The sequence below is a fragment of the Pristiophorus japonicus genome, chromosome 1 (assembly GCF_044704955.1).
Source record: "Pristiophorus japonicus isolate sPriJap1 chromosome 1, sPriJap1.hap1, whole genome shotgun sequence".
Classification (NCBI taxonomy): Eukaryota; Metazoa; Chordata; class Chondrichthyes; family Pristiophoridae; genus Pristiophorus; species Pristiophorus japonicus.
This window is the reverse complement of record NC_091977.1, coordinates 107,263,868-107,289,737: the sequence shown is the minus strand read 5'-3', so window position 1 is coordinate 107,289,737 and position 25,870 is coordinate 107,263,868. Positions and strand designations below refer to the sequence as shown.

Sequence of the window (25,870 nt, the reverse complement as noted above, 5' to 3'; positions counted from 1 at the left end):
GTAAACCTTTAAATAAAGTCCAGTGACTTGGCTTACTGTGACAATCGATCAGCAGGATAGTGTGACATATTCCTTTGTCCCCTCACACTAGCAATCTCACAGCACTCCAGGAACCTATCACTCATTCTGGTAAAGTTAATTAGTAAGTCATACCCCTCCCACTGAGATCGGTATAAAGAAATTAATGATATGATTCTATAGAATTTGTTCTTTAAATTAATTCACTTTGTCAAATGTGAAAGTAGTAATGATGCTCTAAAATTTAGCTAAATTCTACTTTTGAGCACTGCTGCTAATTTGTTTTCTTTATGAGCAAGAGAGAGCGCAACACAGGCATAAGTTTCAACCTTCATTTCTTAGATTCCCCCAATAGTCGACGGGATGAAATGCTCCATCCACTAAGACCCTCGTACACAAGGCAGTACATTTTGTTACAGAGCCATACTTTTAATTGGTAGACTCTAGGTCAATAAATTGAGTGGTTTGCACTGGGGCTGAGCTTAATTGGCTAGGGTCATCTTGGGTTAAAGCAACTCCTCTCCCTTGAAAAACAAAGCCTAAATCTGATTCACTGAATGTTATCTAACTGTTTAAATAGTGTACTGCAGTAATACCAACTCACGCGAATTAATCGCAAGACATGCGATATTTAATGAAAATGTAACACAAATTACAATCCTGCACTTCAACAGCGAAATCATGCGGGTTTTTTTCGGGGAATGAAGCGATGACGTTGGGCAGGAGTTGAACAGCACAGCAGTTCACTGACCACTGTCTGATTGGTCTGTATGCGGCAGCACGCTCAGCATTGCACGCGGAAATTGGAACATTCCCCCGGGGGTACATACTTTCTTATTGCAAAAGATAGATGGACAGTGTTGCTGGGAAAGTTCAGCCTTGCCTTGCCTGGCATGAGTGGGTTAACACTGCCACCCACTCACACCGGGCTGCTCAGTGTACAAAGTAGAGGTGCTCCATGATCTCTATTCATAGTTGTCACTGGGCTTATTAAGTGCATCGGATCCAACTCACTATAGTCCTCAGCGACATAGTCCGATAGGCTTCAACGCTGCCCGATAAGTTGCTGACACGGTGCGCACAGGACGCCGAGGACAGAAGCACTGGATCGAGCGACAGACTATTCACCCATTATCTCCCGCTTGCCCCATGTTTGGCTATGATCTCTCTGTGCATACACACATCCCTGTCCGAATTCGTCTCCTGCCTCCCGCTGTTCACGGAGCCAACACCCAAAACCACCGACAATGCCGGGGAGACAAACACAAAATCCAGGGGAGGCTGAGTGAGAGGAAAGAAAATAGCAGCGACAAAGATTGCAAACGACTAAAAATGTAACATAGAGGAGCGAAAAAAAGAATGGAAAGGAGAGTGAGAGAGTTGCAGAGAGTGAGAGCTACAGAGAGTGAGAGAGTTAGAGATAGTGAGATAGCTAGGAGAGTGAGAGAAAGTGGGGGAGAGAGGGGAATAGACAATGATTAATAAATTAATACACTTTATAAAATTGCCCATCAACATGGCACTTGGGTTTTCAGAGGGACAAGATGTGTTTGGAGTCTGAGGATTGCTTTGGGAAAAAGAAAGAAAGAAAGACTTACATTCATATAGCGTCTTTCACGATTACCGGACGTCTCAAAGCACTTTACAGCCAATGAGTCTGTTTCACCAGGACCACAGGCTGCACTGTGCTAGCATTTACTCTGTGGATATTACACATTCCCTAAAAAGCCTCTTTGCATCACGTAACGTATCAAACATATAATAATGAGATTCCACCCCTTGACCGCACTCTTTGGCTACTTTGCAGGCAGCTCCGCTGAGCCCTTAAAGGCGATTGGCTGGTTTTGCAATCAATCATACAAACCGACCACCACGGTCGCTGCTTTCGAGGTAAAGGAAGCTCTGCGGGGTGGGAGCAGTCGATTAGATTCGGGTTTTGCACAAGCAAACTATTTGTATTGTGAAAACATTTGGGCTTATTTTCACCCAGTTGAATTCTTACATGACATTTATAGAGGAAAAAATAATCTCTAAACAAGATTAAGATTGCATTGGTTTAGAATTTAAGAGACCTCAAGGATCCCTGGATACAAAAAAAACAAAAAAGTAAAACTCCGAAAACATTTATCAAAATCAGCCCAAAGCTGGTAAAATGCAAGTCAAAGGGCTAGAACCTCCACTTTGAGCTTATCACCCAAAAATGGGCGTTATTTCCGGCATGGGTGTTAAAAAAGGGTTTTCTGATCGCCGGCTTCTCGCCCATTCTCAAAATACCTAGTTTCCATTTTTGAAAATGGGCATTACCGCGAGCGATATCAAATGGGCGGTAGCGTTAAATTTTTTTGATCTTCTGCCATAAAGTGTGGCCGTCCTTAGCAATGGCATGGCAACACTCGATTCCCGCGATTCAGGAGGTCAAGGGTCATCATGACAGGTGCAGAAAAGGAGACAGAGAGAGAGGGAGCTCAGAGACACTGAAAGCATGTATGGCTGTGATGTGTGCTTGTTTGACTGCTGTGGGAGGAACGACGGAGATTCACCAGCAGCAAAAAGCTTACTAAGCACCAAGAACGTAGTTGGCACCGAGTTTTTGTCCAACAAATAAGATGTAACATGGAAGGGATGGAGGAGGCCCTGGAGCTGGTAGCCAGGAACACTGGTGGCAGAGGGCTCCCAGTGGACCCGGATCGTTGCACTGCACCCGAAGGTGACGCACCCCCATTGCCAACTACACATGAGAGTCAGCAGCAACATCTTGCTTCTGGCTCGGAGCACGTTCTTGGGACCGTCCTCTCCAATATCTGTCCAAGCAGCGTTTCGGCCATCACCCCCTCCCCCACCACCCCCCACCAGTGAATCATCATCTGAGGACCTCCTCGGCCAGGTGCTTGGAGTCAGGAGGGGAAGGGGAAGGGGTAGAGGTGGGGAGGAGAGGGGGGCGGGGGAAAGGATTGGTTTGTACAGGAAAACTGATGATTTCAGACTAATGTTCATTTAAGTAGTTTATATTTAACAAAACCTTGTAGCACATTGGCTCAGAAAGCTGCACCATTACACGCTGGTGATTCCTTAATATCAAAGGGTATAATCACACTTAACTTGAATCAACTTAAACTTTAACTGTCACCAAGGTGATGCCTACCATTGATGTACGACCTGCACACCCAGCAGAGTGTCAGCCTTGTAAATAGCACCAACGTTCTTTCAGGCAAAGCGATTCTTGATGAGCTCCTGACATAAGGCCCTTGCAGCTATCATGCCACCATGGGCCCTTTCATGCGGTCTACGGCGGGGGGGGGCAGGGAGCAGGGGCATGGCTTCAGCATCTGGACTGATGTCAGCGTCCGCCTCCTCGTCCTCCTCTTCCCCTTTCTGGTGAGGTGGACTGTCAGACTCATCAGACAATTCTTGTCCCCTCCTGATAGCCAAGTTGTGCAGCATGGAGCACACCACCACGAATTGAGCTACCTGCTCAGGGTGGTATTGGAGCTCGCCTCCTGAGTGGTCCAGGCATCTAAAGCACTGCTTCAGCATTCCAATGGTTTTCTCCACGATATTGCGAGTTGCTCTGTGGCTCTCGTTGTATCGCCTCTCAACCTTGGTGTGGGTGTCACGCAGGGGGGTCATCAGCCAGGTGTCGAGGCCATATCCTTTGTCCCCAAGCAACCAGCATTGACCTTGTGGCTCATTGCTAAACAAGTCAGATACAGTGCTCTCATGCAGGATGTGAACATCATGGATGCTGCCCGGAAATTGAGCATTCACTGCCAGTATAATTTGCTGGTGGTCGACAACCTGTTGGACATTCAGGGAGTGGAATCCCTTGCAGTTCCTGAAAACCTCAGCATCCTGAAAAGGTTCCCGCATCACGATGTGCATACAGTCTATTGTTCCCTGCACCTTGGGGAAGTTTACAATTCTGGAGAATCCTAGAGCCCTCTCAGTCTGTGCCTCCCTGGTCATAGGGAAGCTGATCAAGTCTCTCCTGTGTGTGTACAGGGCTTCAGTGACCTGTCTAATGCAACGATGTGTGGCATGCTAAGAAAGTCCGCAAATGTCGCCAGCTGTGGCCTGAAAAGAACCCGAGGCATAGAATGACTTTGACCTCGACAGACAGTGCAGTTCAGATGGTGCTGGCAGGCTGCAGGTCTGCCCTTATCAGCTGGCATACCTCAGTGATAACCTCTTTGTGGAAGCGCAGTCTCTGAAGGCAGGTGGTGTCTGGCAAGTCGAGGTAAGAATACTTCTCCTTGCACTTGTGGGGGGTGTAACATCTGATCCTCCTCATCCATCTGTCACTTCTTACATTGGAACATAATGCAGTGGTGCTTTCCTTCGGCGATGTCGAGTCTGCTGCATGTATTTGTTCACCAAGAGAGGATGAGAAAGGACAGGCCCTATTGCAGTAGCTCTCTGTTTGCCACCGATTGGTCACAAACAAGGAATGTCCCGACGAGCACACCTCTTCAATTCCAATCGGTCATAGTATGGTCAAGATGTTTGTTCAGATGTTCACATCAACTCCAACGACCTGCAGAGTACATCCGAACTCCGCCGAGGTTGAAGCACAGCAGCCTTTTAAAGGATGCGACATGTGATCTAGAACATGGCGTCCATAACACTGTGATTAGTTCCGGTTAGTTCCACTTTTTGTGGGCGTTTTTTTGGGCGAGCGATATTGTGGGCAATATGTGTGCGAGGTGGTGAAATTGACGATGGCCGATCTTAATGGTCGCTAGTTTGGGTAAATATGCTCTTTACGACAAAAAACAGTGGGCAGGCATTAATATTGAATCTCAGTGTTAATTCTGTGTGGAAAGTAACGCTGGGCGATATTATGGGCGTTATTAGCCCATTCTGCTGATTCTGCGCCAAAAAAGTGAGCGGGCGGTAATATTTTTTCTCGGCGTTAAGCACATGGGCAAAATAACACTCGACGATAAGTTTCCGAAAAATGCCCGCCAGTTTCCATTTTGTGCCAAAGTGGATGATACATGGGCGTTATATGTCATTTCAGCAGTAAAATGGGTGTTAAGTGGGCGTTAAGCATGCAAAAAAAGTGGAGGTTCTAGCCCAAGGTGTCTTAAACACTGTAGATCCTGCCCCAATTTGCCAATCATCTTGGAACGTAAAATACATGTACTGCCCATCCCTCCTCTAATATACACCACCAACATGATTGTGGAAGGATGTCCTTAATAGACTGCGTACAGCATTGACAATTTTGTTTAGAATACAATAATTTTGCGCTTAGCTGATACTGAAAAATCACCTGACCGAAACTCAAGAGGAGTACCCAAACGTAGCAATGTGGTGATAACAGGTATTATTTTTTAAAAGTTTTTTGTAAGGCATTTTCAGATGTAGCAGTATAGTTTTTGTGAAGAGCTGTGACCTGTTAGAGATGAAATAAAGTCTCTAATGAGGTTTATAAACAAACTGTCAATCTATATTACAAAAACAAAATACAGCGGATGCTGGAATCTGAAATAAAAACAGGAATTGCTGGAAATACTCAGCAGGTCAGGCAGCATCTGCGGAGAGAGAAACAGAGTTAACGTTTCAGATTGATGACTTTTCGTCAGAACTGGAAAAACATAGAAACATAGAAACATAGAAAATAGGTGCAAGATTTTCTTGACCAATATGTCGAGGAACCAACTAGAGAGCTGGCCATCCTAGACTGGGTGATGTGTAATGAGAAGGGACTAATTAGCAATCTTGTTGTGCGAGGCCCCTTGGGGAAGAGTGACCATAATATGGTAGAATTCTTTATTAAGATGGAGAGTGACACAGTTAAATCAGAAACTAGGGTCCTGAACTTAACGAAAGCTAACTTCGACGGCATGAGGCGTGAATTGGCTAGAATAGACTGGCGAGTGATACTTAAAGGGTTGACGGTGTATAGGCAATGGCAAACATTTATAGATCACATGGATGAACTTCAACAATTGTACATCCCTGTCTGGAGTAAAAATAAAACAGGGAAGGTGGCTCAACCGTGGCGAACAAGGGAAATTAAGGATAGTGTTAGATCCAAGGAAGAGGCATATAAATTGGCCAGAAAAAGCAGCAAACCAGAGGACTGGGAGAAATGTAGAATTCAGCAGAGAAGGGCAAAGGGTTTAATTAAGAGAGGGAAAATAGAGTACGAGAGGAAGCTTGCCGGGGTCATAAAAACTGATAGATATGTGAAGAGAAAAAGGGTAGTGAAGAAAACATAGGTCCCTTGCAGTCGGACTCGGGTGAATTTATAATGGGGAACAACGAAATGGCAGACCAATTGAACAAATACTTTGGTTCTGTCTTCACGAAGGAAGACACAAATAACCTTCCGGATGTACTAGGGACCGAGGGTCTAGTGAGAAGGAGGAATTGAAGGATATCCTAATTAGGCAGGTAATTGTGTTGGGGAAATTGTTGGGATTGAAGGCCGATAAATCCCCGGGGCCTGATTGTCTGCATCCCAGAGTACTTAAGGAAGTGGCCCTAGAAATAGTGGATGCACTGGTGATCATTTTCCAACAGTCTATCGACTCTGGATCAGTTCCTATGGACTGGAGGGTAGCTAATGTAACACCACTTTTTAAAAAAGGAGGGAGAGAGAAAACCGGTAATTATAGACCGGTTAGCCTGACATCAGTAGTGGCGAAAATGTTGGAATCAATTTTTAAGGATGAAATAGCAGCGCATTTGGAAAGCAGTGACAGGATCAGTCCAAGTCAGCATGGATTTATGAAAGGGAAATCATGCTTAACAAACCTTCTGGAATTTTTTGAGGATGTAACTAGTAGAGTGGACAAGAGAGAACCAGTGGATGTGGTGTATTTGGACTTTCAAAAGGCCTTTGATTAGGTTCCACACAAGAGATTGGTGTGCAAAATCAAAGCACATGGTATTGGGGGTAATGTACTGGCATGGATAGAGAATTGGTTGGCAGACAGGAAGCAGAGAGTTGGGATAAACGGGTCCTTTTCGGAATGGGAGGCAGTGACTAGTGGAGTGCCACAGGGCTCAGTGCTGGGACCCTGGCTCTTTACAATAGCCATCCCAGGAATCAATCTGGTGAACCTTCGCTGCACTCCCTCAATAGCAAGAATGTCCTTCCTCAGATTAAGAGACCAAAACTGTACAAAATATTCAAGGTGTGGCCTCACCAAGGCCCTGGACAACTGCAGTAAGACCTCCCTGCTCCTAAACTCAAATCCTCTCGCTATGAAGGCCAACATGCCATTTGCCTTCTTCACCACCTGTTGTACCTCCATGCCAACTTTCAATGACTGATGTACCATGACACCCAGGTCTCGTTGCACCTCCCCTTTTCCTAATCTATCACCATTAAGATAATATCCTGCCTGCCTGTTTTTTCCATCAAAGTGGATAACCTCACATTTATCCACATTATACTGCATCTTCCATGCATTTGGCCACTGTTACCTAACCTGTTCAAGTCACCCTGCAGCCCCTTAGCATCCTCCTCACAGCTCACACTGCCACCCAGCTTAGTGTAATCTGCAAAATTGAAGATATTACATTCAATTCCTTCTTCCAAATCATTAATGTATATTATAAATAGCTGGGGTCCCAGCACTGAACCTTGCGGTACCCTACTAGTCACTGCCTCCCATTCTGAAAAGGACCCATTTATTCTTTGCTTCCTGTCTGCCAACCAGTTCTCTATCCACATCAATACATTACCCCCAATACCATGTGCTTTAATTTTGCACACCAATCTCTTGTGTGAGACCTTGTCAAAAGCCGTTTGAAAGTCCAAATACACCACATCCACTGGTAATGGGACAAGTTAAGAAACAAAATATGAGTCTAGATAGGTTGTAAATGAAGATGGCAGAATCATAAACAATTGCCATGGGAAAGAGAGAAAAAAACAGGAGAAATATTTGGGGCAGAGATTATGGTTGTAAATGATTGAACTCGATGTTGAGTCCAGAAGGCTGTCAAGTGTCTAAATGAAAGATGAGGTGATGTTCCTCGAGCTTATGTTGAGCTTCATTGAAACAGTGTAGAGGCCGAGCACAGAGAGATCAGAGTGGGAGTGGAGCAAAGAATTAAAGTGACAGGCTCTGGGTCATGCTTACAGGCTGAACGAAGGTGTTCTGCAAAGTAGTCGCCCAATCTGCGTTTGTTCTCTCCGATGCAGAGGAGATCACATCGTGAGCAGCGAATACAGTATACTAAATTGAAAGAAGTACAAGTAAATCGCTGTTTCACCTGGAAGGAGTGTTTGGGGCCCTGGACAGTGGGAAGGGAGGAGATAAAGGGGCAGGTGTTGCATCTTCTGCGCTTGCACGGTAAGGTGGCATGGGAAGGAGACGTGATGCTGAGGGTGTTTGAGGAGTGGACCAGGATGTCACGGAGGGAGCGGTCCCTTCAGAATGTTGAAAGGGGAGGGGAGGCGGAAGATGTGTTTGGTCGTGTGATCATGCTGGAGGTAGCAGAAATGTCAGAGGGTGATCCATTGAATTTGGAGGCTGGTGGGTGAAAGGTTCAGGACAAGGGGAACCCTATTGTAGTTCTGGGGAGGGAGCAGAAGGGGTGAGAGCAGAAGTGCTGGAAATAGAATGGGCACAGTTGAGGGCCATGTCAACCACAGTAGAGGGGAATCCTCGGTTCAGGAAGAAGGATGACATATCGGAAACATAAGGAAGGTGACGTCGTTAGAACAGATGCGATGGAGAAGGAGAAACTGGGACAATGGAATGATGTCCTTACAGGAAGTGGAGTGGGAGGAAGTATAGTGCAGGCAGCTGTGGGAGTCAGTGGGTTTATAGTGAATGTTTGTCAATAGCCTATCCCCAGAAATCGAGACAGAGAAGTCAAGGAAGGGAAGGGAAGAGTCGGAGGTGGACCATGTGAAGGTGAGGGAAGAGTGGAAATTGGAAGCAAAAAGCAGTGGAGTGGGACTAGCTGAGAGTCGGCACGGACTCGACAGGCCGAATTGCTTTCTTCTGTGCTGTAACCATTATATGATTCTATGATTCTATCTTCCAGTTCTGACAAAGGGTCATCGACCTGAAACGTTAACTCTGTTTCTCCCTCCACAGATGCTGCCTGACCTGCTGAGTATTTCCAGCATTTTCTGTTTTTATGTCAATCTATATTGCTCAAAATCATGAGGGGTCTGGACAGAGTAGATAGAGAGAAATTGTTCCCATTGGCAGAAGAGTCGAGAACCAGAGGACACAGATTTAAGGTGACTGGCAAAAAAACCAAAGGCGACATAAGAAAAAACTTTTTTATGCAGCAAGTGGTTAAGATCTGGAATGCACTGCTTGACAGGGTGATAGAGGCAGACGCAATTTTATCTTTCAAAAGGGAGTTGGATAAATATCTGAAGGAAAAAAATTGCAAGGCTACGGGGAAAGGGCAGGGGAGTGGGACTAGCTGAGAGTCGGCACGGGCTCGACGGGCCGAATGGCCTTCTTCTGTGCTGTAACCATTCTATGATTCTATATTGGTTTATGTTTGAATAAAAAGCAACTCATGATTTCTTACCAAATCGCATGATTTTTAACAGTTTGTCTCATGATTTATGAGATGGTAGGGTTGACATTACTGATACTGTTAATGATGAACTGTACTTTCAATCTTCATTATTGAATTCATCTTGAAATGTTGTTAGAATGTGTTCAGACATGGTCAGACGTTTGCATACAAACTTTATAGTGACAGGTAGTGAGCTACAAGGGCAATTCTGATGATATCATAAACTATAACCGTGATGTGTCAGCAACAAATTTTATTTTTAAAGCATATTTCATGTAAGGTGCTTTTAAAATTATTTTTTATTAACATTTTGACCTTCTTCATCCAGCACAGAGACAGCCGACTTCACTACATTGTGGTAAGCTTCTGAAGTCTGCCCCAGCCAATCCCTGCCTCCCTCTCCAGTCAAATCACATAGCGGAAGCCAGGGTGCCTACCTTAAAAAAGCAAATTACTCTGACCACAGAAAATGAGCCATGGCCAGGGATAGAACCTCATGACATGTAGAACTCTTGTTCTGCTGAAGGCGTGTCAGGATTCCATCACCTCCAAGTTCCCTCCGAGTCATGCACCATTTTGAAAAATAAACTGCCTATATAGACTTATTGGGGGTTAAATTTGGGAACACCCACTTTTTGGACAACCTCTCCCATCCCGGTGCATCGTTATTCCCCTGCGCATAAATGTTAACGTCCAAGGAGGCACGGATATTGGGCCTCGTACATCATCATACTGAAGACGGCACTGCGGAAGGAGGTAGGTTCTCAAAGTTTGGGCCTGGAGGTCAGAGGTTGTGGATCTCGGGACCAAGAGTATTGGCAATCGGGACGGTGATGGTAAGTACTTACCTTTTTTACTTATGTGATGTTAAGGGTTAGTTTGTCCTGACACAGTCGACATTGGCTGCATTGGGGCAAACCAATGTTGCAGCAGGGATCTGAAGCAGACATTAGGCCTCTTATTTGCATATCCAACTGATCTAATGCCTGCTTCAGGCATGGGCAAAGGACGTCTCTTGTTTGTGCTTAATATGGGGGTGGTGCACTTCTGAGCGAAAGTGTGCGTGCACTTCCTGACTACCATTTTGGGGCCTTAGTTAGGAGGCCATGTAAGTGTCTGAAAAATGAGTGCTGAAAGGCCCAACTTAGCCCCCGACATGTTCAAATTTTACCCTGCAACCAGTGATAGTGTTGCAATGCCTCCACTGTTAGGAGGGTGTAATTACATCCCGTACCCCTTCACCTTCTTAGCATCCATTTCTTTCCTACCACGCCCTCAATCTCATCACTATCTCTACCTTTTCCCCTTTGACCTACCAACTTAACTCCTATATCCTCCCATCCGTCTTGCTTTGCTGTCACTCACTTCACTCTCAGCTTTCCATCTACTCCCCCATCTATCTATTCTATCCACAAGTGGTTGGGCAGGGGATGGGGTGGGAGTCGCATGAATTGCATGCAACCCCAAATGTAGCCACAGCCATTGGTGGCTTCTCTTCATACCACATTTTTAGACAATTCCAGTAACATTATTGACCACTTGAAAGAGAAAACAAACGTTAACATTTTACAATAATATTGTTTTCTGTTTGCAGTCAGACTATGTCAATGTTGAGAGTTAATTCTGTTAAAGGATTGCCTACATGTTAGTTTATATATTATATTTAAAGTGGTATTTATAGAACTGCTCTATAAGCTGACATATATTTAAGTCCAACAAAATGAATGCAGAAATCTGTCCCAGTTGCACCAGATTTATGAACAGAGGAGTATGTAATGATTTAATCCATGAAGCAGCATTATTGAATTGCCAATCTCACTTGCCATTATGATTTCTTTAGATTTACCTGGATGTATTGCAAACGCTTACATTGTAATGCAAACTTAGTATTGTGGCCAACACACTAAACTTTAAGCAGAGTTTTGGAGCAGAATCTTCCTGGCAGCTCCACAAATAATACCTTCCCAAAAGCTTTCTATTGAGGTGACAATGCCTCTTTAAGACTAAATCCTGCTGAGAAAAAAGCATGATAAGAAAGCAGAGATGAAGATAAACGCACAACAAAAACATTCTCTGGAAAATTTATTTTACGTTGGATTTGATGACTAATTGTTTTTATTGGCAAGGTGTGGAAATGTCACCTCAATGTACGATGACCTAAGCCATCTTACATTCATTGCATGTGAAAGATTGTTTACATGAAAACTGAAGCTTTAACTAATGATTTCAGCACAAAATGGCTTATAGCCCAGAATCGCTAACTGGAACCTGACACTGCAGTAAATAGGCAGACAATTCTTTCCACTCCTGAGATCCTCTGCATTCATAATGTTTATTAAATACAGGTCAAGAGCATTATTGATGAATTGAGAATAATTTTCCATGGATCTTACAGAAGTGTCAGTTGCATAGATAGCAAGGCCAAAAGGTCAATTGATGTCTGGAGAATAGGGACTCATCAAATTTTCTTCCATATGCTTTGATGTTAATTCATCTCATAATTAAGACAATGTTTGGTTTTGCAATTGAATAGCAAGACACAGCCTAATCCCGGATGTAGCAAAAAAAAAGAAAAAAGCATTTACAATAACAAAGAAAACCGTATGTATTATTTCTTATCAGAGTATCGGGGATTTAGATTCTGAGGAAAGGTTTATTTTCTTTGAGAAACAGAAGACTTTGAGGAGAAAGATTCAAAATTATAAAGCGGATTAACAAAGCAGATGCAGGCAAAATGTTCAGTGTATTGAATATCAAGAGAGACGAGTTAAATATTAGCAAGATAGGATTAACAAAATGGAAGTTTTTTTACATAAAGGATAACAGACTTGTCGAATCAATTTCCAAATAATCTACATGAGTTCAAAAGGCAATTAGTTGTGTTTATGAACAGAGAAGGGATTGAGGGATATGGTGAGAACATGATTTGCTCAGGTTGAGATTCATCAAAAAAGGCACAGGCCTTTTTGGGTAAATGGCTTCTTCCTGTTAGCAAATATTTTTATGCTCTTCAGCTCCATGAGGCCATTTGTGGAACACATATTTCTTGGCAAATTGATCCATCTTTTTCGAAATCTTCAGTCTTGTAACTATAAGGCTGGAATTTTGTTTACCTGGGCAGGTCGAGTGTGGGCGGTCAGTGTGGTGGGTCATGACCCTGTTGTTGCATCCATCCCATTGCAGAAATCGATTTTGCACCAATGGGGCCTATTAAGCTTGTCCTGCCTGTTACCTGGCCCTATTAAATGAAGTGGGTCTTATGACGTCAGTGATGACGCGTTTTCAGCTGGGATATTTCATCCTCATCATAGGCTGTCCCTCAGAATCGAGGAAGATTTGCTTCCACTCTAAAAATGAGTCCTTAGGTGGCTGAACAGCCCAATACGAGGACCACAGTCCCTGTCACAGGTGGGACAGATAGTCATTGAGGGAAAGGGTGGGTGGCAAGGGATATTTAAAGGGGCCATAGACACATTGCATTTGAAGGTTCATCGAGGAGTGTGCAGTATCTGCACCGGAGGCTTTGATTGCTCCAAGTATGACTGCACAGAGGCAAAGGGCTGCACTCAGGTTCTCCGATGACTTCCTCCATATGCTTGTGGAGGGAGTCAGAGCACACCGGAATGTCCTCGTCCCTTCCAAAGGGCAGAAGGGACCTCCCCAGAAGACTAAAAGAGCCTGGCTCCAAATTGCAGATGGGGTGAACAACAGGGATGTGTTCAGGAGGAGCTGGGTGCAGTGCCGCAAACGTTTCAATTATCTCATTAGATCAGGAAAGGTGAGTGCAAAGCCACACTCAACTTTATCCTGCTGTGTCTCTCATCACATCCCCATCATTCTGCCTTCCCAACCCTACTCCTGCACATCCTTACTCACACCAACATACTTTGCATGTCCACCCAGCCCCCTCTCTCTATCTACATTATCACATCCTTATCTTACTAGCCATCCATCACACCCACCCTCATCCTAATGCAATCATACCAACTAACAACATGCAAGGAGGCCATTTAGCATTGCTACCCCAATCCATCATAGTCTCCTTCTAAAGATGTAACCCATCCACTCCGTACACATTCCATCATTCTCACTCAACCTTCTCTTTTTTCCCTCCTTGCAGGAAAATAGAGGGCACAATAAGAGGGAGAGGGAAAGAATTGAAGGTGGGCCTCCATCATTTTCCACCCTCACAACAGCAGAGGAGGCTGCGTTGGAAGTATCGGGAGTGGTTGAACAGCTGGAGGTGGGAGATGGAGAGAGGGGGACATCTCAGCAACCTGGTGACAAAATTACATCTCATACAGCTGCATGGCATACACTGTATGGGGACTGATGTCATCAGCCACTGAATGATCAGCATGTGCATAATGGTATCTGTACCCATTCTTCATATGGCATATTAAACTCATCTCTTTACTCTCCCACAGGTCCATCAAGATACCCCTCCTCCACTGTCCAGGAGGAAGAGGAAGATGAATCCTCAGAGGAGCCTCCAACCTCTGAGCGACCAGACAAAAGCGCACCCAACACCAGCACAGATACACACATACCTCGGTGTGTCCCATGTGAGATAGAGTAGTGTTGTCACCGGTTCTGTCACAAGTCACAAGTGAGCAAGAGCAGATGGTGGAGACAGGAACAGCAATGGAGACTCCTCGCCGGAGGGCGCAGGATGCTCCCAGCTCTGCTCAGCTGCATGCAGACGCTGAGCCTTATGGGCCATCCAGAAAGAGGGCGATCCTGGAGGTGCAGGAAGCAGTGAGGGGCTCTGACAGGTTTTGCGACCGCGATGTCTGCAAATGTTTAGAGAATGGAAGAGTCCATCTTCAACATGTCCCAGGCGATAGTTCCTTCATGGAGAGAATGGTCACTTGCATGGAGCAGCTAATGCTCCACTCACAGGAGCACGTGGTCTCTATGGAGCATAGATGGCATAGGCTCATAGACCTCCTGTCTAGGAGGGATGTCAATGCAGAAGTGGGTCCTCATGGCCCACTGATGTGCAGCAAGGTGCGCTCCAGCTCCTTGCTAGCAGGGAAGTGCAGGTGGCCCATGAAAGGGATGACAGCGAGAGGGAACATGAAAGTGTGGGCTCCTCTCAAAGTGCTTACACTTCTCCCCCATTGCCACCCACTCAGTCAGAGCCCCAGATAGCTCCACCGATCACGATGTCCAAGTCTGCCCCTGTACAGTCTCATGAGGGGCAGACTTTGGCGGGGCCACCAGAGGCTCCGAAACCCAGAGGGTGTCCGCCAAAAGTGTTTAAGCAGTCACAGCAGGTAAGTGAGCAGGCTGCCTCTACGTCTGCTGAAGCCACAGGGGTAGCACCTTGTAGAAGCACACATAAGAGAAAGATGACATACAAGTGATTCACATGGGTCGCTACTTGGGTGTTTTATTTAATATTAATGTCAAGTTTCCGGGAATGTAATGTCAACCATAAAAATCTTTATTTTCACCATTTCCCAATCTTGGACAAATTTGTGTGCACCTTTGGAAGTGGCTTAGTGAGTTGGAGTGAATGCTGAGACATAACGGTAGCTCCAGCAATGGTAGTCAGTGTAAAAGGAATGGCTTGGATCCCTTAATGCCATGCAGCGATACCTTTCCAGTTCACAGGTCGTGAACTGGGCCGACTTCCCCTCCCGGGGCGGAAGTTAAAGGGGAGGTGCACTGTGCCATGGGCCGCCATTTTGTTGTTTTGGCTGACTCACTGGTTGGGACGTCTTCCTGCTCCGTGGCGTGGTCCGGGCCGCCATTATGCAGCCCGGCACTCCATTTTGGTGCCGCGCTGCGGCCACAGCACCATGCCTCCCGGGTGGCCCTGCAGTGTGCGCAGCGGCCCTACCCTGTAATGGAAGGGGAGAGGCGTTGAAATGCGCCAGTGCTACACGGAGAAGCCACGTAGCGCTGCCGATCCCACTGAGTAGCGCCCACGATACCGCTCCAAAAGGAAGTGGAGCGCTCGACATTGCACTCGGCTTCCTCTGAGGGTTGGTAACCCCAATTTTGTTTCTGAGGCAGGACTTCTGCACCGAGTGCAGAATGTCCAGCCCCGGAGAGGTTACCGACTCCAACCGAGGCGATAGATAATTTCGACCCCTTGGTTTCCTCAAGGGTGTCATGAATCACGCTTCAGTGGATATCCCTTGTCTCTAAGCAGCCAGATGGAAAGTCTGTTTGGAGAAGCAAAGAGCTGAGGGAGGCTCAACTGACGAAGGACGAAAGAGTCATGACAGCTGCCAGGGAATTTGGCGCACACAGGCAGGATGATCTTCCTATCATTGCAGACCATTGAGGGAGTGGAGCCCTTGCAGTTGACAAAGACTCCTGGGTTATGATGGGGTGCTCTAATGGCCACATGTGTGCAGTCAATGACACCCTGCACCTATGGGAAGCCAGCCAGAGCAGCAAAACCATCCGCCCACTCAGTAACACTGGCTTCATCAATGGCAAAGTTGATATATTTGGCTGACTTGTCAAACAGGGCATCGGTGTCCTGTGTGATGCATCTGTGGCGGCCGACTGCGAGATGCCGTAAAAGTCTGCTGCAGATCCCTGGAAGGAGCCTGAGGCGAAGAAGTTGAGGGCGCTGTTGTCTTTGACAGTCACTGGTAAGGTGTGTCCACCCGCGCCTCTGGGCTGCAGTTCTTGCTCCAGCAATGTGCAAATGTCTGCGATGACCTAGCGCAATAGCCTGCGTCTCCTTTGGCACTGCTGCTCCGTCATGTTGGGGAAGCTCATCCTCTGCCTGTATACCCTGTGCTGGGGGTATCGCCTCCGGCATAGTGCAGCCCTGCGCTGATTTCTTGTGTACTGTGGAGTATCAGGTGGTTGAGGTGAAGGTTGGTGGTGTTGTTGGTGCTGCTGGTATTCGGGCTCGTAGTCATATTTTAAGGACAGTATAAATGGCACCCATGCTGATGGAATAGATGGCAGGTTAAGTAGAGATGAGAGAAGCAATCTATCAATGGAGTGATAGGTTGTATCAATGAGATGAGATTGGATGGCAACTTTGCTAAATGTGGGAATTCAGTCAGCACCAGCTTCTGCCTGAGGAAAGTGACCAGCTGTGAGGTCGGAGAATTTTATGCTGTCATCTAATCAACCAGAGCAATGGCCACTCACCTTCTGCCTCAGGCTGACAGAGGTTGTTCTCGAGCTGCATGAATCCCGTGGGCAACCAGAGAAATTTGAAATGTAGGCTGAAGAAGGCACTTAAGGGTCTGACAAGAAGGTGATAAATTTTGAATTAGGTCACCTGACTCTGCCAGCCGGGTCACTGCCGCACTGGTAAATGCACCCGAGGGAAAGGCGTGTGGAGGTGGGATGACGGCGGTTTCCCGACCTGCTGCAACGTATTTCAAATTTCCCATCTGACCCGCCTCCGAGCGCGCCCACACAGAGCCCAGAAAATTCCGGCCTAAGTGCCTTATGTATCTTCTCCACCCCGAGGGTGGAAGAAGGTAATATTCTAGAAGATGATAGAGACAATTTTCATGTTGCACATTAATCGGACAGGCATTGGGTGGGGGATACACAGTGGCCGTCCAGAGGAATGACTGTGAGACCCGATTGAACTTGTTCCTGGACAATCATTACAATGTGGTCGGTAAACAGCCAGCGTGAAATGTGCTCCCCAGTAGCTGCACACTGATTCTGGAGGTAGTTACTCGGGCCATGGCAGCTGCTTGTGAAGGGCCTACAGTAGTACTTTGAAGGGGAAGTGTTTTTAGCATCAGGAATACAAAGAAGCAGGACTTTAGCAGCAGCCAACATGTGGCAGTACCGACAGCAGCAAATACATTGCATTTCAAAGGTGCAAAACCCACAAGCGACTGCCATAAAAATCTCCCAAAGTTCCATCCAGCTTTCCTTGAAAGCAGCTGAGGATCTCCTTACTTATTGCTGGAATTGGCTGCCTGCCGACTTGTATCGCCAATGGTTAATGGGCAGGTGTGGGAACTGGCAGCAGTCAGGTGGCCAGAGATGAAAATGGCTTTGGGGTCTTAACTGTGTCATTTCATCCCGTTTCGAATCTATGTATGAGGCTCCCATCTGTTTCTGATGGGGGCTCTGGGCAGCAGGATGAAGGTCCGCCCAAACATCAGAACAATGGCAACACAGTGATAAGTTGATGCGACCACCTGCTGCTTGAATTTGATCCCACTGCTGCCCTGTTTTTAAGCACAAATAAGGCAGTAGCGACAGAAATATCCCCCCCAATGTGTTGTTGCAGTCTCATGGATTGTGAGATTTCCCAAGTTGCTGAAAGTATTGCTACAATGTTCACTATTTTGGATTGTTTTTTATGCTTTGCAAGTAGATATATGGAAATGTTTGCTATCCCCTGAGGTGCAAGGTTAACCTTCCATTGATGAGCAGTCTACTCCCACCATCCCCGCAGTAAGTACCCGCTTTGAGTACTTAGGCTATCCTCCTCTTATTTATGCTGCAATACTTCTGAAGACGCAGGATATCCATAAGCACACTGAAAATTCACAAGTGCTTTTCCACAACAAACATGCAACACACCCAATAGTCGCACGTGCTGTGTGTATTTGGTACCATTTTAAAAATGAGCCCCAGTGGTAGCAGATCTGCCCTTACCTCAGGGATTAGCATCAGACCAAATTACAAACCTAAGTTGATCAGAATTCATATATTTCAGGTTTGTTAATTACATTTGAACCAATTTTGATTATTTGAGTTTGGATACATCTATCTCTTTAAAAGAAAAGTGCCACTCGTTCACAGAAAGGCAAACTGTCTCCCATGCATTTGTGACATAATTTTTGCCTTGTGCTCAATATTGTAGTGTATGTGTTTGAGGGAAAAAATGCATTTTTCTAACACCATTTTAAGCAGTAGGCCAGAAGTCTCCCTACTTGATAGCAGACTGGTAGATTGACATTCCTGCCAGCCTAAGACGGCTCCTGTACTGGATTGTATTGTTGTGATCAATCCTTACAAATACACAAATCTCATGGCCTCCATCCCAAGCACTCATCTCTTTTCTACATATATTTCTAATGTCACTTTTCATTGGTGACTGTCGGAGCATTATTCAGACTTGCAAAGTGCTCATCTTGATGAGGTGACCCTAAAGCAGCTTTCCTCTCTGATATGACGTGCTAAGCTGCAAAAGCCAGAGTATAAACTGTGTGAAACTTGGAACCGATACCGTAACTTGTTCCCAAGACATTACATTAGTGACCTGACATTGTACTGATTCAAACGGTGTGGTATTTAAACTGCCACAGCATCATTATTTGACACTCATGTTGTACAGTCCCAGAGTAATTCTCAAACATTTGCAGTCATTATGAGCAGAGCCAGTTACTTATAACAAGGATAAATTAGGTTGGAAATGCTGCATTTCCTTAACTGTAAATTTATTTTCCCAACTCAATTAAACTGCTGCAAATAAGAAATTTGGCGATTGCCTGATATTGCTTATGATGACACTTAGTACATATCATGTGTTCCATTCCCAACAAAACTAGATTTATTCGATGTTATCAGCAAAGCTGCGGTCTTTCACCAGCATGCAACGTAGATATGCCTGATATAATCAGCTCACTTCCTGGCACAGCTTCAAAGTGAATCTGCAGCCATTTACAGCCTGGCAATCATCAGGCCTATCTACTTTCAGTATTTGATCACAGAAATAGACAAAAGAAAAACAAAGAGAAGAAACTGTTAAAGTTAGCAACATCCAACAAAACAATGCTTTCTACAAACTTCAGCAAGGCAGATGAATAACACTGAGCAGGCCGCTCTGTGTCTCCAAGTCAGCAGGATAATGGAACAAAAGCGGCAACTTTTGACCAACTGGGAGAAAATTTACACCTCTCACCACCACGGCAAAGATGGTTACAATGATAGTGGTTATGGTGGTAGTTGGAAGAGGAGTGGTGCAGAGAAGATAATTGATACAGCTGGTACTAAAAGAGCAGCTTCCATGAGATTGAAGGACAGTCATTAATATTTTAGGCAACAAAAACTGCTGAAACCAGGCTGACATATGAATAACAAACAGTGCTGAGAGCTGGACTTTAATTTTTAATGAGGCTTGAGCCATTTGACAATTAATCACTCTCTGAAAGCTCAAGGCTATTGTACAGATATGAGTCCCTGCTGAATGTACAAAGATGTTGTTCAATTGGATGAAAGAGGATTGTGGGTTCTCACATTTTTGTCATCTTACAGTGCCTATAAATAAGAATCAATTTTGATTGTCATGCAGTGTCTGTGTTTAAATTATGATTTTTGTTTATCTGGAATAAAGTATCAGTCACTCCCTTGCATAATTAGGAGTCATCCTATTTTGTAATGGCATAAAATTCAAATAGCTGCCCATAGCTCAAGTCATTCAGTTCTTGACATCCAAATGGAAGGTGATTATTTTGATTGCTCACTCAGTTGAATTTTGTTATATTCCAGCCAAGGCAAAAAAGGAAGATTTTGCTGGTGGATCAAGAAAGTGTCATTTGACTGAAGCCGCGAATAATCAACCCTCTTGCCCACCAATTTCTGCACAAGCATTTTCTATGATTGTCATGGAGAACATTCTGACCTGACAACCTGAGAGCTGGGTGTTGGTGAACATCCTCCAAGAGGAAGAAGTACAAGCATGTTGAAACTCTTCTCCTTCAGTCTGGAATTCCCTTCCTAAATCTCTCCACCTCTACACTTCTTTTTCCTCCTTTAAGATGCTCCTTAAAACCTACCTCTTCGACCAAACTTTTGATCATCTGCCCTAACATGTCTTTACCAGGCTCGGTATCAACCTTTTTTTGATAACACTCCTGTGAAGCGCCTTGGGCCATTAATTATGTTAAAGGCATTATATAAATATAAGTTATCGTTGTTGTAGTTCGAGAACAAGGCTGCCTTCAAGTTAAGGTAATGCTATGGCTATGGCAGCTCAGCAAGTTTATCGATGATCACAAATTTCCTTTCATCAACTGGCATCTCTATTTCAATCACAAATTTAGGATAATATTAAACATTTTTGTTTGCTTGTTCAATATATGTCATTTACAGATTTTCTTTAGTGAAACCTGTGCTGGGATAAAAGTGCATTCTGTGCAAGCATAGAGTCTTTGGGCTAGTTTCAAGCAATGTAAGAATGGTGATGATTCTGATGCAAGAATTCTAGGGGACAATTTCTCCCCCCTTCTGCGCATGGGCACATGTCGGGTGAGAAGACCTGACATGTACTCTGCTTGATCTAACCTGAACTTGTCCATACTTATGGATCATGTCATTATTATAGACTCAACATATCCTTGGAGCAAGTCTGCCCCTCAGTAAGGGCAACACAAAGGGGCAGAGTCTCAGCATCATGGTTCTTTGCTCCTTTCTCCTCTGATTTGTGCCCAGGAACCAAGTGTTTGCTGGGTTTAATGCCGAGGAAAATTATCCATCTACGTTCAACTGTTTAAGCTGATGTATAATGAGGGAAATTGTTGGGAACGCTCACCCACATTTTCACTTTGTGTTTCTGGTGGGCAAAGTGCTGCACTTGGGAGTGCAAATTCATAAAATTACCTCCACATATTTTGTCATCATGTATCAAAGAGATGTACTTGCTTTCACTTAACTGCAAACCATTTCAGTGGATCAGTTGAGCATTGTTAGTGTTGCTGTCGAGATTTTCTTGAGTATTGAATCAATAATGAGATTTTTTGGAAAGGCAAAAGCTTTGTGGCATCAGTATAAAACTCACCTCTGTTGAGTTCACAGACAATAATGTTGTATTGGAACTGATTTACACCCAAATCTGTGCTTGTTTATGGAGCGTAAAAGTGGCCCCAATATAAATCATATAGAATACTGTTGAGCCTTTTTGTAATGTTAAGTTGTAAGAGGAGTTAGCAGGAGGCTGTGAGGGATTTCCACTGTACCTCCAGCAAAATGATGGAAGAGGAGAAGGAGTAACACTATGGAAATTGCTGGCCAGTGCTTTATGATCTTTTGCCATAAGTGACGAAGACACGAACAATTTTATCAAAAATTGTGGCTTGACAGAGATGTTTTAATTGAAGACAGTCTAAATTCTTAATATTTCAGAGTTGGTGTATTGAATCTCCAATGAGAAGCTCAGTCTAAGTCCCAGTCCTAACTGCTACTCCAACAAGTGGGAAAACTGGCAAACTTTCTCTACTTCCCCTTTAAACAATTATGGAGTGACATTGACCATGGATACATTGAGGGCTGCTGGCCAGTTTTTTTTCAGCTGAGGAAGGAAATAGTAATATGAGAAATATAAACGAGAGAAGCATAGAAAATGATGAAAAACAAATACCTGTATTTTGTCTATTCATTGTTGCTAATGCATGAAAATGATCGCGTATTTATTTGTGAACATTTCTAACTAGGTCGAATGATTACTATCCCCTCTGGATTATGCAGATTCTCCTTCCAATAAAATGCTGTTAATGAAATCCATCTACCTTTGTTACAACAAAGGAGGATTAATATGTGTGGGGCAGCAAATTGATACAAATCCAAGTTGGTCATAAGCAGAGCAATGAGTGCAGCATATTAAGTAATATGTTTATTCCACACCCATTGCATTAACAAATGGATCTGTTCAAGGCAATGAGGGAAAACTACTCAAATTTGACCATTTTAAAAGTATTTCAATCATCCAGATAAAATGGTAACTCTGGCTATGTCACTGTTGCTAAGATACAGATGACAGGTGGTAATTTCCAGCAATATAGTTTGGCTGTGTGAACTTTGACCCGTGCAAGATTTAAAAATCCTGGTAGTCCTTACACTTGAGAGGTTGGTATTTCCAGCAATGCAGAAGAACTTGCATGGTTGAGCAAAACATACATTTCTAACAAAATACATACCTTTACGGAGTTAATGGCTTTAATGAAACAGTATTACACAGGGCTGTTAACACTGGAAGGATACCAGGAGTGAGATTTATGATCAAGAAAAGTGAGACAGGTCACAAAACCAACTTAAGCACTAAGTTTTAAGAGTGAGGTATATCAAAACAGTCCACATTTTTAAACCAAAATGAGTGAGTCATAGTCCTAATGACTAAAATTGGACAGTATTTACTTCAGTCTCAGTTCAGTCTCATACCCATTTATAATGTGTCTTAAGTGTGGTGTGTATATTGTGTATTTTTGCTTAATATTTCCAAGCTTCTGTTTTGATGCAATGATTTCTGTATTGTAATTCTTCCATTCAGATATATTGACACTTCTTCTTCTTCCTTTTCAGGTTGGTGGTCATACAATGCTCCCCATTCGTTGGATGCCTCCTGAAAGCATTATGTACAGGAGATTCACCACTGAGAGCGATGTCTGGAGTTTGGGGGTGGTGTTATGGGAGATCTTTACATATGGAAAGCAACCCTGGTACCAACTGTCAAACAATGAGGTTTGTATAAGATTTTATAAGCTGTAGTCAAAAAGTAGTAACTGTTCGTTAAAGAAGCTTGCCATTACAGTACAGTAGTTCCCGTGAAAAAGAACAGCAGACTGTGTTTTACTGCTTGTAGTAACTGGAAATACTGTTACTGTCAGCATCCTTATGAATGGCAATAGGAAGTCGCCAAGATTCCCTCCTTCTAGTTTTGAATCTACCCCTTAATTTTCCTTTTGAATATTAGTATAATAAACAGTGTATATAAGACCAACTATATAATGGTCTTATTCTGACCACAGCATTTACTTTGATTTTCTGGACCTTCTGGGCATCGGCAAAGACCAAGGAGCAGGTAGAGCTAGGTGAAACTACACAATGTGGAGAAAAAAAAATAGTAAAATATAATGGATGATGCAGTAGCACCAAGCATTGGTGTGGCACAGTGTAGGGATGGACGCAGGTTTTATTACCAATTCTCTCTTTAGGCTTAGTCAGATGGTGAAATATTGAATAGACACTGCAGCAACCCCAATTAGGGGAAAGGGAAAATTGGAGGTGAGGGAACTTTCTGACACCTCTTGGCAACTGGCTAAAGTGGGTATTGTTGGCAAACCAGGAACCGGCAGTATACCTAGGGGTCTAAATTGTCCCTTTCTATAAGGTCCGTGGGCGCCTGAAAGCAGCGGCCATGGGTCGGAGCAGAATGGCTGCCAAGTCGTGGCGGATTGACCAATGCTTGCGGCATTGCCCTGAAGGATATTTCCGGCAGTGTAGGTATCCGCCCTGCTCCCCCCACTTCCGGCCCGCTCCTGTGTATGCGTCGTTAACGACATCATCAGAGCGCGCTCTGCCTCGGACCTTCCCCGGAAGATAAATTGCCCTTAATTGTCTTCCGGCTACCTGTCAGTGCCAACGACAGGTTTTTGGGTTGGTACACACCGCCAGTGGCATTGAAAGGCGCGATGCATCTCCCAGCATTCCTGTCTGTCATGTATGTAACCACAATGTAACACCACTGTATTACTGTATACACTCAACCTAAATGCACACCTTGACCACAAGGGGTGAACTTGTGGGAGACACTCCTTACCTGATCACACAGGTATAAAAAGAGAAGTGCCACACAGGGTCATCACTTGCGGTCCTGTGAATAAAGAGTTAAGGTCACAGAGTGACCTTGTTCCCAGAATGTGCCTCGTGTGGTTTCATATTGAAGAGTAAGGACTTTACATTGGCGGCGACAAAGGGGAATTCACGACCCATGAGAATGGCCACCGGTAGCACAGAGGAACGGTACTGTGTTGGGGAAGACTGGGACGATTTTGTCGAGAGGCTTCAGCAAAGCTTTGTTATGAAAGAATGGCTGGGGGATGCAGCGGCCGACAAGCAAAGGGCTCATCTTTTGACCAGCTGCAGACCAAAGACTTACGCGCTCATGAAGGACTTACTGGCACCCGAAAAGCCGGCAGACAAAACCTTTGAAGAACTTAGCAAATTAGTCAGGGAGCACTTCAAACCGGCGAGTAGCATACATATGGCCCGATACAGATTCTACACCCACCGACATCAGGAAGGACAGAGCATACCGGACCTCGTAGCGGACCTTCGGCGTTTGGCCAGCCTTTGTAAGTTCACAGACGCCTGCAGTGGGGAGATGCTAAGGGACTTCTTTATCAAGGGCATCAGTCATGCGGGGATTTTTCGCAAATTAATTGAGACCAAAGATTTGACCTTAGAAGCGGCGGTGTTGCTAGCTCAAACTTTCAGGATGGGGGAGGAAGAGACGAAAATAATATACGCGCGCAATTCTGCCTCTAACGCGGCAAGGGATCAGGGAATCAACATCATCAATGCGACTCAGAGCCCTGCAAGCAGGCAGGGGCAGTTTGACACCCCCCAGGCAGCAATAGATCCCAGAGTAGGAATGCAACAGAGACAATGGCAGGCTGAACGGATATTCACGCCATCACAGCGGACAATGCGGCCCGGGATGGGGCCATTGACACCGACTAATAGGGTACTTAAGAGCAGTCCAAGGGACAGTCAGCATGGAATGCCTGGCCATAGTCCCTTTGTTCCCAACAATGGAAACTTTAACTCATGCTGGAGGTGTGGGGGAAAACACTCAGCTAGATCTGGCAGATTTCAACAGTTTTTCAGGAACTGCAATCTCAGTGGCCATTTAGCTCGAATGTGCAGGAAGTCTGAAACCAGACTAATATATGAGGCGGATGGACCAGAAGAGGGTTCTTTGAGGCAGAATGATTTTTGGGGCGAATCGATGGACACCGAGGTTCAGCGGAATATTCACAGTTCATACACCAAAAGGCCACCCATGATGATGAGGGTTTTGATAAATGATATCCCTGTACGCATGGAGCTGGACACCGGGGCCAGCCAGTCACTCATGGGCGTTCAGCAATTTGAGAAGCTATGGCCATTTAAAGCCAGTAGACCAAAATTAGCATGTATTGAGACACAATTACAGAATTACACTAAAGAAATCGTTCCGGTGCTAGGCAGTGCAATGTTGGCTGTCACACACAACGGGGTAGTGAATTGGCTGCCGTTCTGGATTGTCCCGGTCAATGGTCCCGCACTGTTGGGGAAGAGCTGGTTAGCCGAGATGAACTGGAAATGGGGGGACGTTCATGCAATGTCATCTGTGGAGCGAAGTTCGTGCTCACAAGTTCTGCAACAATTCGATTCACTATTCCAACCTGGCGTCGGGCCTTTCAAAGGCACTAAAGTAGTGATACACATACCCCGGATGCCAGGCCAATGCACCATAACACCAGAGCGGTGCCGTATGTGATGCGGGAAAAGATCGAGAGCGAATTGGACCGGCTGTTGAGAGAGGGCATCATCTCGCCTGTTGAATTCAGCGACTGGGCGAGCCCCATCATTCCCATCTTAAAAGTGGATGGCTCTGTCAGAATCTGTGGCG

At 44.9% G+C, this 25,870-nt stretch overlaps 1 protein-coding gene across 1 annotated transcript in view; it reads left to right on the top strand.

Moving 5' to 3' along the window:
- ntrk2a (neurotrophic tyrosine kinase, receptor, type 2a) overlaps positions 1-25,870 on the top strand; it is a 596,947-nt gene that overhangs the window by 562,815 nt on the left and 8,262 nt on the right. Inside the window, exon 16 of the mRNA XM_070861343.1 lies at positions 22,777-22,935. Coding sequence (XP_070717444.1) covers positions 22,777-22,935 — 159 coding nt within the window. The remainder of the gene's footprint in view (positions 1-22,776; positions 22,936-25,870) is intronic.